General features: G+C 36.1%; 1 protein-coding gene across 12 annotated transcripts in view; it reads left to right on the forward strand.

Moving 5' to 3' along the window:
* Positions 1-17797, forward strand: part of EPHA5 (EPH receptor A5) — a 394095-nt gene that overhangs the window by 27423 nt on the left and 348875 nt on the right. For all 12 annotated transcript variants that reach the window (XM_081504964.1, XM_081504794.1, XM_081505053.1 and 9 more), the window contains exon 2: positions 7600-7664. In XM_081504964.1, coding sequence (XP_081361090.1) covers positions 7600-7664 — 65 coding nt within the window. The remainder of the gene's footprint in view (positions 1-7599; positions 7665-17797) is intronic.

Here is a 17797-nt window from a genome sequence, read left to right on the forward strand (position 1 = left end):
GAGAAGGAAATGGCAACCCACTCCAGTGTTCTTGCCTGGAGAATCCCAGGGATGGGGGAGCCTAGTGGGCTACCGTCTATGGGGTCGCACAGAGTCGGGCACGACTGAAGCGACTTAGCAGCAGCAGCAGCATCAGGAAATCATACATTCCTTCAAAGCATTACCCATGGGTGGTGATGGGACCAAGTGTCCTTGAGCTGTCTTTTGACTCTTCAAAGTCCTAAAACTCATTCTGCTCAAGGTAACATTTTCCGGGAAAATTCAATTTTTTTTTTTCTTTTTGTGACTAATATTAGAAAGATATTAAGGAGGAAGCAATGGAGTCAGAGCGATACACAGCAAGTTATAAATATTTGAAACTTAAAACCATTAAATAGCATATTTTAATAATTCCAGTTACTCCTTAATTTTTAGAATGTGTGAAGTTGAAGCCTTAGGATTCTTTTTGTGAATATTCCATTTTACTTCTTCTGCCCTCCCTTGTTTTTCTTGAATCCTAACAAAAAGAATGGACTAGCAAGTCTCTGGCTTTTCTGAATGTTAGTTCTTTAAGAGCTTTTCTCTGTCTGTTCAGGAAAGCATTAAAGTCATTCAGTTCAGTTCAGTCACTTAGTCGTGTCCCGACTCTTTGCGATTCGCAGCATGCCAGGCCTCCTTGTCGATCACCAACTCCCGGAGTCTACCCATACCCATGTCCATCGAGTCGGTGATGCCATCCAGCCATCTCATCCTCTGTTGTCCCCTTCTCCTCCTGCCCCCAATCCTTCCCAGCATTAGGGTCTTTTCCAATGAGTCGACCCTTCGCATGAGGTGGCCAAAGTATTGGAGTTTCAGCTTCAACATCAGTCCTTCCAATGAACACCCAGGACTGATCTCCTTTAGAATGGACAGGTTGGATCTCCTTGCAGTCAAAGGGATTCTCAAGAGTCTTCTCCAACACCACAGTTCAAAAGCATCAATTCTTCGGCACTCAGCTTTCTTCACCGTCCAACTCTCAGATCCATACATGACCACTGGAAAAACCATAGCTTTCACTAGATGGACCTTTGTTGGCAAAGTAATGTCTCTACTTTTTAATATGCTATCTAGGTTGGTCATAACTTTCCTTCCAAGGAGTAAGAGTTTTTTAATTTCATGGCTGCAATCACCATCTGCAATCATTTTGGAGCCCCAAAAAATAAAGTCAGCCAGTGTTTCCACTGTTTCCCCATCTATTTCCCATAAAGTGATGGGACCAGATGCTATGATCTTAGTTTTCTGAATGTTGAGCTTTAAGCCAACTTTTTCACTCTCCTTTTTCACTTTCATCAAGAGGCTCTTTAGTTTTTCTTCACTTTCTGCCATAAGGGTGGTGTCATCTGCATATCTGAGGTTATTGATATTTCTTCCAGAAATCTTGATTCCAGCTTGTGTTTCTTCCAGCCCAGCGTTTCTCATGATGTACTCTGCATATAAGTTAAATAAGCAGGGTGACAATATACAGCCTTGATGTACTCCTTTTCCTATTTGGGACCAGTCTGTTGTTCCATGTCCAGTTCTAACTGTTGCTTCCTGACCTGCATACAGGTTTCTCAAGAGACAGGTCAGATGGTCTGGTATTCCCATCTCTTTCAGAATTTTCCACAGTTTATTGTGATCTACTCAGTCAAAGGCTATGGCATAGTCAATAAAGCAGAAATAGACGTTTTTCTAAAATACTCTTGCTTTTTCGAAGATCCAGTGGATGTTGGCAATTTGATCTCTGGTTCCTCTAAAACCAGCTTGAACATCTGGAAGTTCATGGTTCACGTATTGCTGAAGTCTGGCAGGGAGAATTTTGAGCATTATTTTATTAGCATGTGAGATGAGTGCAATTGTGTGGTAGTTTGAGCATTCTTTGGCATTGCCTTTCGTTAGGATTGGAATGAAAACTGACCGTTTCCAGTCCTGTGGCCACTGCTGAGTTTTCCAGATTTGCTGGCATATCGAGTGCAGCACCATCACAGCATTATCTTTCAGGATTTTAAATAGCTCAACTGGAATTCCATCACTTCCCTTCGCTTTGTTCATAGTGATGCTTTCTAAGGCCTACTTGACTTCACATTCCAGGATGTCTGGCTCTAGGTGAGTGATCACACCATCGTGATTATCTGTGTCGTGAAGATCTTTTTTGTACAGTTCCTCTGTGTATTCCTGCCACCTCTTCTTAATATCTTCTGCTTCTGTTAGGTCCATACCATTTCTGTCCTTTATCGAGCCCATCTTTGCATGAAATGTTCTCTTGGTATCTCTAATTTTCTTGAAGAGATCTCTAGTCTTTCCCATTCTGTTGTTTTCCTCTATTTCTTTGCGTTGATCACTGAGGATAACTTTCTTATCTCTCCTTGCTATTCTTTGAAACTCTGCATTCAGATGGGAATGTCTTTCCTTTTCTCCTTTGCTTTTCGCTTCTCTTCTTTTCACAGCTATTTGTAAGGCCTCCTCAGACAGGCATTTTGCTTTTTTGCATTTCTTTTCCATGGGGATGGTCTTCATCCCTGTCTCCTGTACAATGTCAGGAACCTCTATCCATAGTTCATCAGGCACTGTGTCTATCAGATCTAGTCCCTTAAATCTATTTGTCACTTCCACTGTATAATCATAAGGGATTTGATTTAGGTCATACCTGAATGGTCTAGTGGTTTTCTCTACTTTCTTCAATTAAGTCTTCTTGGCAATAAGAAGTTCATGATCTGAACCACAGTCAGCTCCCGGTCTTGTTTTTGCTGACTGTATAGAGCTTCTCCATCTTTGGCAGAGAATATGATCAATCTGATTTCGGTGTTGACCATCTGGTGATGTCCATGTGTAGAGTCTCCTCTTGTGTTGTTCGAAGAGTGTGTTTGCTATGACTGGTGTGTTCTCTTGGCAAAACGCTATTAGCCTTTGCCCTGCTTCATTCTATACTCCAAGGCCAAATTTGCCTGTTACGCCAGGTGTTTCCTGACTTCCTACTTTTGCATTCCAGTCTCCTATAATGAAAAGGACATCTTTTTTAGGTGTTAGTTCTAAAAGGTCTTATAGGTGTGTAGTAATATAATTCAAACATAGCTAATATTAGTTTGAATTAGTTTCTATTATAACGTGTTATTTAGTGAGGCCGTTAACTGATTTTTACTTACTCAAAAGTTCTTATATTTGTGAGTCTTTATTTTTCCTGTGGTAACTTTAGGTATTTGCAGTAGACTAAATACTTATTAACCTCTGTAGAGTTATTTCTCTTGGAGAATCAGTCTTCTTAGTTACTGATTAGAGTACCAACCAATATGCCCATCTTCATTTTAAATGTACAGAGACTGAGGGAAAATGACCTTAAAGACTCTCTCAGTTTGATGGTGTGGCTTTATTGCAAAATCTAAATAATAGGATGAAAACATTTTCCATAGAATTTTTGATATCTAATTAATGTCCTTCAGAGTAAATGTGGTATCAAACATTTCCTCTAATTATATTCATTAGTGGTTTCTCCCGGACAAGTTTTAATTAAGTTGTACAATGAGGATCAATACTCTTTGTGTATTCATTGCAATTTACAACAAGCATATATACTGTTCAGAGAAATTTAATTACTGTAATTGTAGCACAGAAGATACTTAGTGGCTGTGCTCCATTACTGCCAAACCCTTTTTTAATAAATTCAGTAATGAAATTGGAAAAGGAAATTCTGAAAGTTCATATTTATATATATCCTATGTCTACACTGGTGTTATGTTAGTAGCTTAAGTAATGGAGGATATAGAAGCATTGATAATATTAGTGGCATAAAACTTTTTCATGCATACCATCATGAATGGTTAGAAATTATTAGAACATACTTGTAATAATTGTTACATTGGTTACTAAAATAGAAGTACTAAATTAGAAGTACTGGCTATTCATAATGCTGTTTTTTTTCTCTAAATAAGGCTATAATTTTTATTGCTTTCATTTTCCTAGATAGGAGTAGTATTTTGTTTTGTTTTTTTTTGTTTTTTTTTTTTTTTTTTTAGGAGTAGTATTTTGATTCATAAGGAATTCTTCCAAATATGTTAGCTTCTGTTAATGAAGGTCATGCTGCTGATGTATTGTGCAAGGAATTGTGGAAGTGGATAATTTATAGTAACACCGTAGGTGTATACTAGGGTCTCTCAGCTTTGGTATTGGTGAAATTTGAGCCAGATAAGTCTTTCCTGGAGGGTGGGAGAATATTGCTGTGCTTTGAAGGATGCTTACTTAGTCAGTTGCATTCCTGGCTTCTTCAGAACCATGAGATGCCAGTAGCACATATTCCCCCACTTCCCAGTTTTGACAATCAAAAATATCTCTAGACATCATTAGAGACCCACATTGAGAACCACTAGTATGTGTTGATTCAGCCACACCCTCCTGATCTGCCCATTGGCCAAATGATCCATTCATAAAACAAACAACTATACATATGTTCTGAGTGCAGGCTATTTTCATAGGCATGAGTAAAAACATGGTGTTCTTTTAAGGGGACAAAGCAGTTTTGTGTATTCCATGATTTGGAGATTAGAATTGGGTGTTAATGAAATATTCAGTAATATTACCTCACCCACATTTAGAAAAAGGAGAATCAGAAATGGTTTCCTGGGAAGACAGTTTCTAAAACATGTTTTGAAGTACAAATGAAGAGTTAGCAGTTCACAAAGGGGGAAGGATATTTGAGAGAGCTAAAGCAGCATGTGCAAAACTTGGAGGTATGCAAAAACTCTCATACTCTCTATCTGTATCTATCTTTCTATCGAATTGTATGTAGATCTAATTTTAGATAGTTATTTTCCTTGAGGCATCAAATCCCAATTTACTCTGCATTATATGAACAAAATTATAATATAGTAGTCTGCAGGTAATTACCCAAAACACCTAATTTTTCTTTTTCCCCCTCAATTTCCAGTTCAGTAAAAATGGTATATGTAAATATGTGCTTTGCATTATGAATTTTATGAAATCATCTGTTTCTAGGAGGAAAGCAATTTTAGGCAGCACTCAAAAGTGACATGCATGTATTTCCTATAAACTTCCTAATCTATTTATTTGAAGAAAATCTTTTGACAAGACCAACAAAAGAAAGGCAATATACATTCCTATTGTAGTTATTTTCATGTATTCAGTAACAATTCCAATATTGAAAACTCCCAATAAATGATATTAACAGCAGACCTATTATTTTGAGGTCATTCATTTATTTTCATATATGTATATTTTCTAAACCACAAAGAGGAAAAATAGTCATTTTGATTAAGGTTAATTCAAATGAGAATAACTAAATTTTAGACATCTGGAATTGTGTTGATAATAATGAATATTTCAAGATGCACATATTACGAAGTTTACAAAGAGTGCTGTGTTTCTCATGGCAGGCTAGTTAGGAATCCTAGAATTCCTATGCACATTCCTTTGTTATCAAGGAATTAAGTTCAGTTTAGCTACCATCACAGTAGAACACCTTTAGTTTGCTCATTTGCTCTACTTTAGTCCAAACAGATATGCTACTGCTCAGTATCAAAGGTGAATAAAATGACTCATAAAGATGAATAAACAGAACGATTTAGGTTCTGCAATCCCCTGATATTTAGTCATGTCTAGACACAGCCCTAGTGACCCAGAAAAGACTAAAATGAGGACAAGGACATTTAAGTTTAATGTCGCCTAATTCCCATAGAAACCAGAAGAGCCAACAGTAGAGTTAAAAGAAAAAAAATTCAAATCTACCTGCAAAATTAGATTTAGTGGAGTGAGTGGAATATTTTGGATTTGTTTGGTCTTGGTTTTTGTTATTTTAAAACAACAATTTTTTCAGTTGGGTCAATTTCCTCTAAGCAATAATTATTCTGCAAATTTTATAAAGAATTTAGCGAAAAAAACCTTATTGTATGTAGGTGCAAGTTAATACAAACATTCTGTAGACATGCATTTTTATTGTTGAAGAGCTCAGAACTTAATGAAAACAGACAGTTGTATGTTACAATATTGAGTATATATCTTGTTTTTTAAGGTTTTTAAGTTTTTTCTTATTTTGCATTAATAATTTAATATAGACGATTACCTTTGTGTGTAACATATGTATTCAGGGTTAACCTAGTTGTTTCTTTTGGGTGCAACTACCATCCTCACTCAAAGTGGTTCAGCTGCAAAGCATGCCAGGTAGATCCTTTCAGTTTAGGTATAATATATTTGAAAGATAATGTCCTATCATCTAGGTCTGAAACATTTGACCACATTAACACCATTTGTTGTTGTTCAAGCTGACTTTTTGTGACTTTATGTACGGCAGCGTACCAGGCTTTCCTCTCTTTCCCTATCTCCTGGAGTTTGCTCAAACTCATGTCCATTGAGTCGATGGTGCCATCCAACCATCTCATCCTCTGTCTCACCCTTATCCTCCTGCCCTCAGTCTTTCCCAGCATCAGTGTCTTTTCCAGTGAGTCGGCTCTTTGCAGCAAGTGGCCAAAGTATTGGAGCTTCAACATCAGTCCTTCCAATGAATTTTCAGGGTTGATTTTCTTCAGGATTAACTGATTTGATCTCCTTGCTGTCCAAGGGATTCTCAAGAGTCTTCTCCAACACCACAATTCAAAAGTGCTTAGCCTTCTTTATGGTCCAATTCTCGTCCATATGTCCAATCTATACATGACCACTGGAAAAATCAAACTACTTTAATTTCATAGGGATAGGTGATGAACCTGTTAAAATATAAACTCCTTGAGTATCTATGTATATATGTATGTATGTGTGTGTGTGTGAGTACACGAGTTTGTGAGTGTGAGTGTGGGTGCATATGTGTGTACATACTCTTACATTCCTTCTTTTTGCATTGATGACTTCTGTCTTGGAAGTCACAAATATTTTAAGGTATTCAGCCATAATTGAGATATGCCTTTCAAAAACGTAGCTAACAGTACTGTAAGAAACACATTTTGGATTATGGTTGTATATAAGTAGAAAGTATCTTTGGGAATGCAACAGGCATTTAACTATAGCAACAACCTTGAGAACTGCTACAATTTTCTAAGCTTGGTAAAGTGTCTGTAGATTTATGTCTTAATTAAATTTGCAATTTGGATTACAGATTTTGGTTAATATCACAAAAAATGTTACAAGCTTGGGAATAGTTTATTGCTGTTTAATGTAAATTATTTGTTAATTGCTTCATAACAGCTTTCCAGAAGAAAATAGAGTATACTTAGCTGCAATTTTATGACTGCAGCTTAATCCCAAGACCTGCAGTCTTTAAAAAAAGGGAGATGGTCCTTTTGGGTTTCCTGTGGACCTTTCATTTTATTCTTTTTTTTAATTCACTCTTTTCCTTTATTCTTGTTTGACTAAAAAAAAAAAAAACATTTAGGGTAGTGACTTGTTTATATACTTTTGCTGTAATTGTTCTCCAAATAGTTATTCAAAATTACTGGTTCTCTTGCATCCTAATAATGCTTTCTTTAAATTGTTACTCTTGTATTCATCATAATGAATGCTTGATCTACTTTCAGTTATGGAAACAATATGTGCTTTTAATAACTTTATGAAAATAGTGATATATTTTTGGATAATTCATACAGTTTTGTGTTCTTTCTCTTTTAGTGAATTTGTTGGATTCACGGACTGTCATGGGGGATTTGGGATGGATTGCTTTTCCAAAAAATGGGGTGAGTCTTTCTGAAATTTTCCCTACAGCTTAAACTACTTGAATAGACATCATCTTAAATATTGTATAGTTGTGTTCTCTGGACATTCTTGTCATTAAGAAAAGAGGAGTGTATATGTGAAGGAGAAGGAGGTCAAATTAGGTCTGCTTGGGGAAAGCGGAGAAATTGGGGAGAGATTTTAATGAATGAACAACAAATGTATTATTTTCCTCTCTGAATGTTTCTCCATTAAAAAATGTGAAGGTTTTCAGCATTCGGGAGAGTTGTAGGTAGAAGGAACCAACACATTTTTAGAATTGATTTGTCTGAAAAAGAAAAAAAATAAATAAAGAGATTTGCTGCAATATGCCCTTAGCTTGTTTTTATTGACTAGGAAGTAAAAGTTGATGTGTCAATGACTAGTGTTGAATCAAACAGTGGGAAGAGTTTATTATGATTCATTCACCGCTTAGGGAATTAAAATATTATAAGAAATTCCTTTAAATTCCATTGTGATTAAAAAATTACTCAGAATATCATCAGTCATCATTCAAAGGTTTTCTTTTAATTCTTGAATTTTTCTCTATTGAGAACTTTCAGAAAAGATGCTTGTTGGATGGTTTTTATAATCCACCATTGTTTTAATTAGTAAATTATTGTATGGTATACATTAAAAATAAAGTCTTTGGGGTGAAAATCAGGTAAGGCGTTTTAAAATATAAACATATTGATAATATTTATAATGCTAACCATCTTAAAACATATATTATATTAAAGTATTCCTTATCTTTTGCTTAATGAAAAACACATTCATATTTTCCAATGGAGAATGAAAATATAAGTAAAATATTGTGACATAAAATCATTGTATTACACAGAAAGCATTAACTGTATTGTATGACTGTTATATTGAAAACAATCTAGACTTTGATGGATTATTTTTATTACTTAAAGACTTTAATATTTAAATGATTTGAATACTTAAAACTTAATTATATAGTATATACATGAAATTAATTTTTAAAATTATGCATACTAATAATATTTCATATGACCTTGAAGGTTAATTTCAATCTAATTAAGGAATCAAATATCATAACAAATCTGGTTATAACAACCAAAATAACCAAAACTTAACATCTTTTTCCACTTGATGAATATACCAGATATGTGTATTTGTCCTTTATTTAGAACATTCAGTTCAGTTTAGTTCAGTTGCTCAGTCATGTGCGACTCTTTGTGACCCCATGGACTGCAGCACATTAGAACATTATTTCTGTGGAAATAGGACATGTGTGCTAAGTCACTGCAGTCATGCCTGACTCTTTTTGGCTCTATGGACGATAGCCTGCCAGGTTCCTCTGTCCATGGGATTCTCCAGGCAAAAATACTGGAGTGGGTTGCCATGCCCTCCTCCAGGGGATCTTTCTGACCCAGGGATTGAACCTGAATCTCCTGAGGCTCCTGCATTGCAGGTAGATTCTTTACAACTAAGCCACTGGGGAAGTCCTGGAAATAGGACAAGTAGTATTAATTGTTCTAGTACCTAATAATACATATGTTAACATCCTCATCTCTGTGTGCTTTCTCTTTTTTCGTTAAGTTGGTATTTCTTTTTAGTTGTTAAATAATATAGTTACTTTTAGAGATGTAATATAAATAAAGTAATACAAATAGATTGTTATGATATTAAACATGAAGGTAAACCATGTGAAAAAAATTCTTATTCGATTTGTAATTGAACATAAAAACACTCAGTTTTTTGTATTCAGTATAGCCAGTGCCAAATAAAGGTATATATTTGCTTAATCTGTCTTTTATCTTTCTTATGTTCTTCCTTTCTCCATTTTTTTCTTCCTTCTTCCCCTCACTGGCCACCTCTGAGTTATTTTCTTTCTTTCATCGTTAAGTATACCTCCTATACAGGAAGATGTCTAGCTAACATCCATCTATGAGAACCTGTAAATATATTTTGTTCTCTCTATTTTTTCACATATAAAAGATGAGTTATTACATAAATATTTTGAATTGCCCTTTCTGAGAAGAGGTTGACGTATTGGGATAAAATTAATTTTTTAAAGCCTCAGAATATATGTCATATTCTCTTTGAATTTAGTTTTGTATTTGTCATATTTCCATTCAGTAGTTATTCAGAAAAGTTTGGACAGAGTGTAACTGTGAGGGTAAATCTGATGTTGTAGTTGTTGCTGCAGCTAGATAGTTTAGGGAAATGACTCAGTTTTAAATGTGATTTCTGTATAAAGCACAATTGACTTCTTTATAAAAACATTATCTTTCATATCGGGAATGAGCTATTTCCAGGCATTCTAAAAACCTCATCCTTACTTTTTGTTTCTATTATAAATGTTAGTATATTGTTAATTTTGTTCAGAGATTTTTGAAGAGTATTTTTTTCAAAACACTTGCAATTTTTTGAGTGATTTCTTTTGAAACCACTAGCTAATATAACCACACTGCTAATGCCTGGTGTTAATATTGAAGAAAAAGAAATTAAATTAGAAAAACTTGGTGAAATGTGCACTTATCCAAGTATGAGGAATGTGTATCAAACCCAGGTGTTACATTTTGTGTTAAACTCACCCAAATGCAAATTGAAGAAACTTTTAAAATTATATTTTAAAGAAAATAAGCATAAGAGTACAAGCAATTCCAATAAAATTTGCATGTACTTTTTATATATTGTAATTAGGTTGAGTCATTTGTGAATAGATAATCTAATTCTAACTGAAATATAGATCATTGACATAATGTTAGCAAAAATTCTTTAGTAAAGATACCTGAAAATTTTCTTTTCCATAAAAGCCATGAGAACAAGTGAAAAGCATTATAAGAATCAACTTTTCAGGACTCTGGAAATCTACCAAACTCTTGGAGTAGTTCTGGGAACAGTCAAGAGAAGGACTAAATCTTGGTAGAACCACAAGTTTGTGGCATTTTAAGGTTCCCTGGGCTCTTTCCTGCCTCTTCAACTCTTTAAAGTAGCCTTGGAAAAAACAAAACAAAGCAACAATCTGCCATCAGGGTGAAAATGGTAGTCTGGCAGGTACTAGAGTGGGGTGAATCAGGCAGGATATTCTTCAAAGACTTGATCTCAGAGAATTGTCATTATATATAGCCCAATAATGCCCTAAAAGAATACTCTCCTGAGACTGTCTTGACCAGAGTTCCTCCAGTCTCAAAGCCTTTACTAAGTAAAGAAGAATATCCTGGATTTTTTTCCCTAGAACATTTTCCTGAACTTAAGACCTTAGGAAAGAATATTTTATTCTTTTATTTTTAGACTAATCAAAATAGTACCTTAAATGTAGGCCTGATTATTGGACAGGTAACTTAGAATAAACACTTTTTCATCCCTGTAGTTATGTACACATTCCATACACTTCTTAGAAACCATCAGTGCACCTGTTGTACTCTTTTTTTTTTTTCTTTTTTTGGCTTTTAAGCTTTTAGATTTCTTATGGCAAGCTCATATTTACCACTGCACAGTGTTTCTAAAACTTGGCTCAGTTCCTGGCATATCATAGAACTTCAATAAATATTTGTTAGAAGGATAATATTTTTTTAATTTATGAAATGGGCCATACGTTACTGATATGTACTTCTGCATGTAGATTAAATAAGTGTGACAGAAAGTAGAACTGGACAGTGCTGGCACCCAGTACACATCCTTTCTTTGACCTTCTGTTGCATTTCTGTTTTCATACTGAGATCCACCAGTCCATCAGGTTTTTATGTTTCTTTGCTTTTGACTCTGTCTGTATGGATTCATTGCCAGCACTTAAAGTTTGGGAGATTTCATGTAAAATCTGAATTTCCAACTTTTTTGTTTAGTTGGAAGCTTCAGAAAGCCAGGGCTGGCATATTTCCATGACCTCTTCTGCCCAAGGTTGAGCAAAGGCTGCTGTGGGAAGACTAAGCAAATCCTTCTGTGTGACTCAGTTTCCACCTGGTTCTCTTCAATTACTTAAGCTGATAGTCTGCAATATTGACATTATCACGGAGTCATTTTGCAATATTGCACAAACATTGAGATTTTATTTTGTTTGAAGAGGGACTTTATTTTTTAATTTTTCTCATTGTTACATGGTGAGAGAGTTTCTTCCTAGTTTTGTTTGAGTATTTCACCTTAGGGCACATCCTTTGAATTTTGGCTTCAGCTTGTACTTTGTAACCACAGTGTATGAGATAGACTCTGTGTGTGTGTGTCTTCTGCCTTATAGTAGTAAATTGGAGTCTCTTTCCCTTTTTCTTTTCTTTTTTTTTTTCTGTACATGTCTAGGAGTGCTTTGTTACAGAAAAGTTAACTTTTACGCAAATTCACTGCATTCATTCATTCAGCATATATATATTAGGCCCTTAGCTTGTGGCTAGAACTCTTCCAGGTACAAACTATCAAACTATGTGTGCCTTGCTTAGTTTGTGCCTGGTTTGGTTAGTTAGTTATAGTAGTTGTTTAGTTTGGTTAGTAGGTTATATATGTATACATACTAGAGTTATTAATAGTTATAGTAGTGAGAAAGAGTCAGAGCCTAACTTTTCTTCTTAACTATAACCAGGGTTATGGTAGTGAAGATAGTAGTGGAAAAAAAAACAAAAACAAAAACACAAACAAAAGTCCCTGATACCCTGGAGCTCGGTGTGGCATTATTACTTTGAGAATGAGTTATCAGAGTGTTAGAGCAATGTGATAACTGAAATGCTTTCTATTCTTTTCTCTCTATACTTGTACAGAAGTGGCAGAAAGGTTACAGTTTTTGCTCAAGGTCATTCAAGTAGTTTGTGACACAGTTGGGAGGAATATGTATGTGTTTGGCACATGTGATAACATGTCATTCTTTCTCATTGTCTTGCCATAAAAATACTTTTATTTAGTACATAAATTTATTTGGTACTAACAATGACAATGTAAAAAGAGATATTTAGTATTTTTTTGTAGATGAAAAAAGTGAGGCTGATAAAGTGTAAGTGACTTGTCCAAGGGTATTCAGTTGGAAAGAGACTGAGGCCATTTTAAACCCAGGTCTTCTAGGATACTGATACTCTTACTAGGAGGTGAACTCCTCCAAACGATTAGGTGTCCCTCTGGACATAAGTAGATTTTGGATAGTTCTTAGACTTCTAGTTTATATAAAAGAAGAGTTGGAGCTGAAGAGAAAATTAACCTCAGAGAAAGTTTTAAATGAGCTAGAGTGGGTCACATGCTATTCAGTTCAGTTGTTGCTCAGTCGTGTCCGACTCTTTGTGACCCCATGGATGGCAGCCTGCCAGGCCTCTGTGTCCATCAACAACACGCTGAGTTTACTCAAACTCATGCCCGTTGAGTTGGTGATGCCATCCAACCATCTCATCCTCTGTCATCCCCTTCTCCCATGTTCAATCTTTCCCAGCATCAGGGTCTTTTCCAGTAAGTCAGTTCTTCGAATCAGATGGCCAAAGTGTTGGAGTTTCAGCTTCAGCGTCAGTCCTTCCATTGAATATTCAGGACTAATTTCCTTTAGGATTGACTGGTTGGATCTCCTTGCTGTCCAAGGGAATCTCAAGAATCTTCTCAACACCACAGTTCAAAAGCACCAATTCTTTGGCTCTCAGCTTTCTTTATAGTTCAACTCTGACACCCATACATGATTACTGGTAAAACCATAGCTTTGACTCGACAGACATCTGTTGGCAAATTAATGTCTCTACTTTTTAATATGCTGTCTAGGTTGGTCATAGCTTTTCTTCCAAGGAGCAAGCCTCTTTTAATTTCATGGCTGCAGTCACCATCTGCAGTGATTTGAGAGCCCCCCCAAATAAAAGTCTCTTATTATTAATTGCTATTAATAGATCATAATACATTCAACAAAATGTATAACACACGTGTGCATGCTAAATCGTTGTGACCCCATGGACTATAGCCTAACAGGCTGCTCTGTCCATGGAATTTTCCAGGCAAGAATACTGGATTTGGTTGCCATTCCCTTCTGCAGGGGATCCTCCTAACCCAGGGATCAAACCTGGATCTTCCACATGCCAGCTATATCTGTAATACCCTCTGAATTTTGGGGACCTGGGGGAATCTCAGATTTCCTGTCTGTTAAGCAGGGATGAGTGGCTATTATGTCATCTATCTTGCAGAGTTGTTGTAGGATAAGATAGGATAATGTACCCAAATGGACCATGTCATCCCTCAGCCACTAAAGAAATAGAGAAGATAATGGTTGATTAAAAAGCTACTTCTGTATTCCTGTTTTCAAGACAGAACCAGAAAGCAGTATTTTGGTAGTTAAAAGGAACAACCACTCAGCTCTCTCGTTGGCATTTGACAGTTCAATGAAGTAAGTAACTCTTCAGAGTTTTTATACCTTAACTCCAAAATGTAGGACTCAGTACTCCATTTCACTTTGAATAAAATAAGCAGAGGATTTGTAAACTTTTTTTTTTTTCCTGGAACTGGTCTTTAATTGTAGGCAGAAACAAAAAGAAACAAGCAAAACATGGGCTGACTTCTGGCTTAATTGATGTAAAATATCAATGCATTTGTTTGCATTTGTTGCTGCTGTTGTTTAGTTGCTATGTCATGTCTGACTATTTGTGACCCAATGGACTGCAGCCCACCAGGTGCCTCTGTCCATGGGATTTTCCAGACAAGAATACCAGAGTGGGTTGCTATTTCCTTTCCAGGGTGTCTTCTCAACTCAGGGTTTAAACCTATGTCTCCTGCATTGGCAGGTGGATTCTATACTGCTGAACCACTGTGGAAGCCCCAGAATATGCATAGTTACTCTCAATTCTAGATTTCACTGCTTATTTGAGTACATATTTTTTCCTACATGGCACCTTTTGTTAGTATTTTACATTGAGGTTCTCAAACTTTTTCCGTCTCAACCCATTAGAACATAATTCTAACAGTAATACTAAGATCAGGACTAAGGAATAAGGAATAATAAAGAGGTGTTGAAAATTAATTGACTTTATGATAGACTCTATTGTCATCCCTCTATTTTTTAATGTTTTTAGTAAGACTTTGTGTTAAATACTTGTTATTTTTTAAGCCATTAGCCTTATTTAAAAAATTGATATACTTTATTTTTAGTTTTAGGTTTGCATAGAAATGAGCAGAATGTATGGAGAATTTCTATAGACAACCTGAATATTCCCCTCACCCTTTCCCCACTATTATTAGCATGTTACATTAAGTGTGTTTGTTACAATTGAGCAGCCAAATGTTGATACGTTATTATTAGCTAAAGGCAATGGTTTATGTTTTATATTAAAGTTCACTCTGTTGTACATTCTGTTGTTATTGTTCAGGGGCTCAGTCATGTCCAACTCTTTGCGATCCCATGGACTATAAATTCTGTGGGTTTTAACAAGTATATGACAACATGAGTTTACCATTGCAGCATCATACAAAACATTCACTGTCCTCTCTGTACACACTCTGAAGATGTACCTTCCTTCTAATTACATTAGCATTATTTCGTTCACCTTCTGGAACATTTAATATTGATTAATCTATATAGTCTAAGCATGTGTGTAAATAGCGTTGTTTCCTGGAAAATTTTAGTAAGTGTTTCCAAACATATTTTTACAAGAATAAAATGAATGGTTATCGTGTTTGTTTATAGTGGATTATGCTCTTACGTCTCAGAAATTCCACTATTGCTCGTTTTCCATCTGTTGTTTTTACAGAAGATCACAGGGTACACCTGCCTCCTTGCTTTGGTGGAAAGTCTTTTCCCCACTGAGTTCTCTGTACTTCCTGTACACACAACGGGCAAGCCATCACATTCTCCTGGGTATCACCTCTGAATCTTGTTGCAAGTTCCACTTTTGTATTTACTCTCGTCTTCCATTCAAAGAGGATAAACATTATTTTGGAAATATTTTCGTGTGCTGATCTTAAGGGCTATTAGGATCATTCAGAATAATTTATTCATTTGAGAGAGATTTCAGAATATTGACTTAAATCATATTTATACTAAAATGGAGATAGAGTAATCCTCTCTGCATAGGGCAGAAAGAACAAGCAGTAGTCCTTCATAGAGTCACTTCAAAATCGAGGTTTATGGCTTTTCTTGTATAATGTCTCTTTGTTCTGTTTTCTGATTTCTTTGAGACAGAGAGCCTGTGTATTTACTTCTAAAGGTGAAAATAACTCGTTTAGATTATTAAAAAATGGACTGTGAATCCATTGTTAGTATTTTATATGGATTCTCTTGAATCAAGAGAAAAACTGGATATTCTGTTCTGACACTCAGATTTTGATTTAAAAAAATCTGGTTTTGTGCATTATTCCTCCTCCCCAAACTTGAAGGAGAAGGATGAGGAGAAGTATTTGAACACTGCGAATCTCAAATATTTTGGTTATGATCAGGGTGAGTTTTGCCAGAACCTTGTTTTGGCTTTGCTTTCTACCAAAGGAGAAGAAAGATAATGACGAGCGTTGAGGCCCACACTGAGTGTGGGGAGGCTAATAAAGATTATAATAATGCTGAAGTGGAGAAAAAAGAGCACATTAGTGGATATAGAAAAGCTCTTTATTTGGGCAGTGATAGAAAAGAATTCTAAAGGGAATGGATATTATACTATATAATGCAAATGCCAGTATAATGAAGAACAGTCCTGTTCCAGAGTAGCTTTGTATTCATTATTTTTTAGAAAAACAAAAAGCATACCCAACCCGTGAGGTAATTAAGATAAATAATTTAAGGAATTCAAGATAGTCATTAAGCATACACTGAAGTTTAGATGAAGCACAATTTCACATGTAGATTTCCCGCATGGAAACTTAGCAATTATGAATAAAGTTTTTAAAAAAATGTCCAGCTCTTCTTTGGCATATGAAACAAGTGTTATATTTCATCTTTGATATATACAATTACATTGAATAAATCAGCAGTAGTCACAGTGTACTCCTGCAAAGTAAGATTGTCATGCATGTTTTAATTGTTTATAGATGTTGTTCTGTTTGTACGTTTAAAGTCATTATGTGTGTGTATGTGTGTGTGTGTGTTAGTTGCTAAGTCGTGTCCAACTGTTTGAGACCCCATGGACTGTAGCACGCCAGGCTTCTATGTTCATGGGATTCTCCAGGCAAGAATACTGGAGTGGGTTGCCACGCCCCTCTCCAGTAAAGTCACTATGCTGCTGCTGCTGCTAAGTCGCTTCAGTCGTGTCCGACTCTGTGCGACCCCATAGACGGCAGCCCACCAGGCTCCGTCGTCCCTAGGATTCTCCAGGCAAGAATACTGGAGTGGTTTGCCATTTCCTTCTCCAGTGCCTGAAAGGGAAAAGTGAAAGTGAAGTCGCTCAGTCGTGTCCGACTCCCAGCGACCCCATGGACTGTAGCCTACCAGGCTCCTCCATCCATGGGATTTTCCAGGCAAGAGTACTGGAGTGGGGTGCCATTGCCTTCTCCGAAAGTCACTATAAAACAGTGCAAATATTTTCTTCTTTACAGGCTCTCAAAACACTTCCACATTATAGGAAAACTCACAAATAAAAATGAGAAAATGACCTTTATCCATAATACCCTCTTGTTAATCCTTTCTTTTTACCCTAACTGCACTAGGCTAGATAAAGACCTCATAGCCTTCAAACTGCAGTTTGAAGTCTTACTTCCTTGGGAAACTGGTTCAAAGGCTAACTAATCATTCCGCCATTAGCTGATTGATCATGCTGCAAAATTCTTTTTGCCTCCACCCCAACCCCTATCTGGGCTTCCTTGATGGCTCAAATGGTAAAGAATCTGCCTGCAGTGCAAGAGATCTGGGTTTGATCCACGGGTCGGGAAGATCCCCTAGAGAAGGGCATGGCAACTAACTCCAGTATTCTTGCCTGGAGAATTCCATGGAGAGAGGAGCCTCCATGAGTTCATGGGGTCTGGAAGAGTTGGATACAACTGAGTGACTTACACTTTCACTTCAACCCTTATCTATTTTTCCTCCAGACCACAATGTATAGAGCTGTGTTCTCCATACTCATCACCTTGGCTAACTTTCTATCCAAACACTTAATTCTTCTGATCCATTTCTTTTGGATGATGTTTTCTACCATTCTGTATAATAAGCAGGGAACATAAATGTGAACCTGGAGTAGGAAATGGCAACCACTCCAGTATTCTTGCCTGGGAAATCTCATGGGCAGAG

This window comes from Giraffa tippelskirchi, chromosome 1, assembly GCF_054371585.1.
Source record: "Giraffa tippelskirchi isolate mGirTip1 chromosome 1, T2T-mGirTip1v1.2.pri, whole genome shotgun sequence".
Classification (NCBI taxonomy): Eukaryota; Metazoa; Chordata; class Mammalia; order Artiodactyla; family Giraffidae; genus Giraffa; species Giraffa tippelskirchi.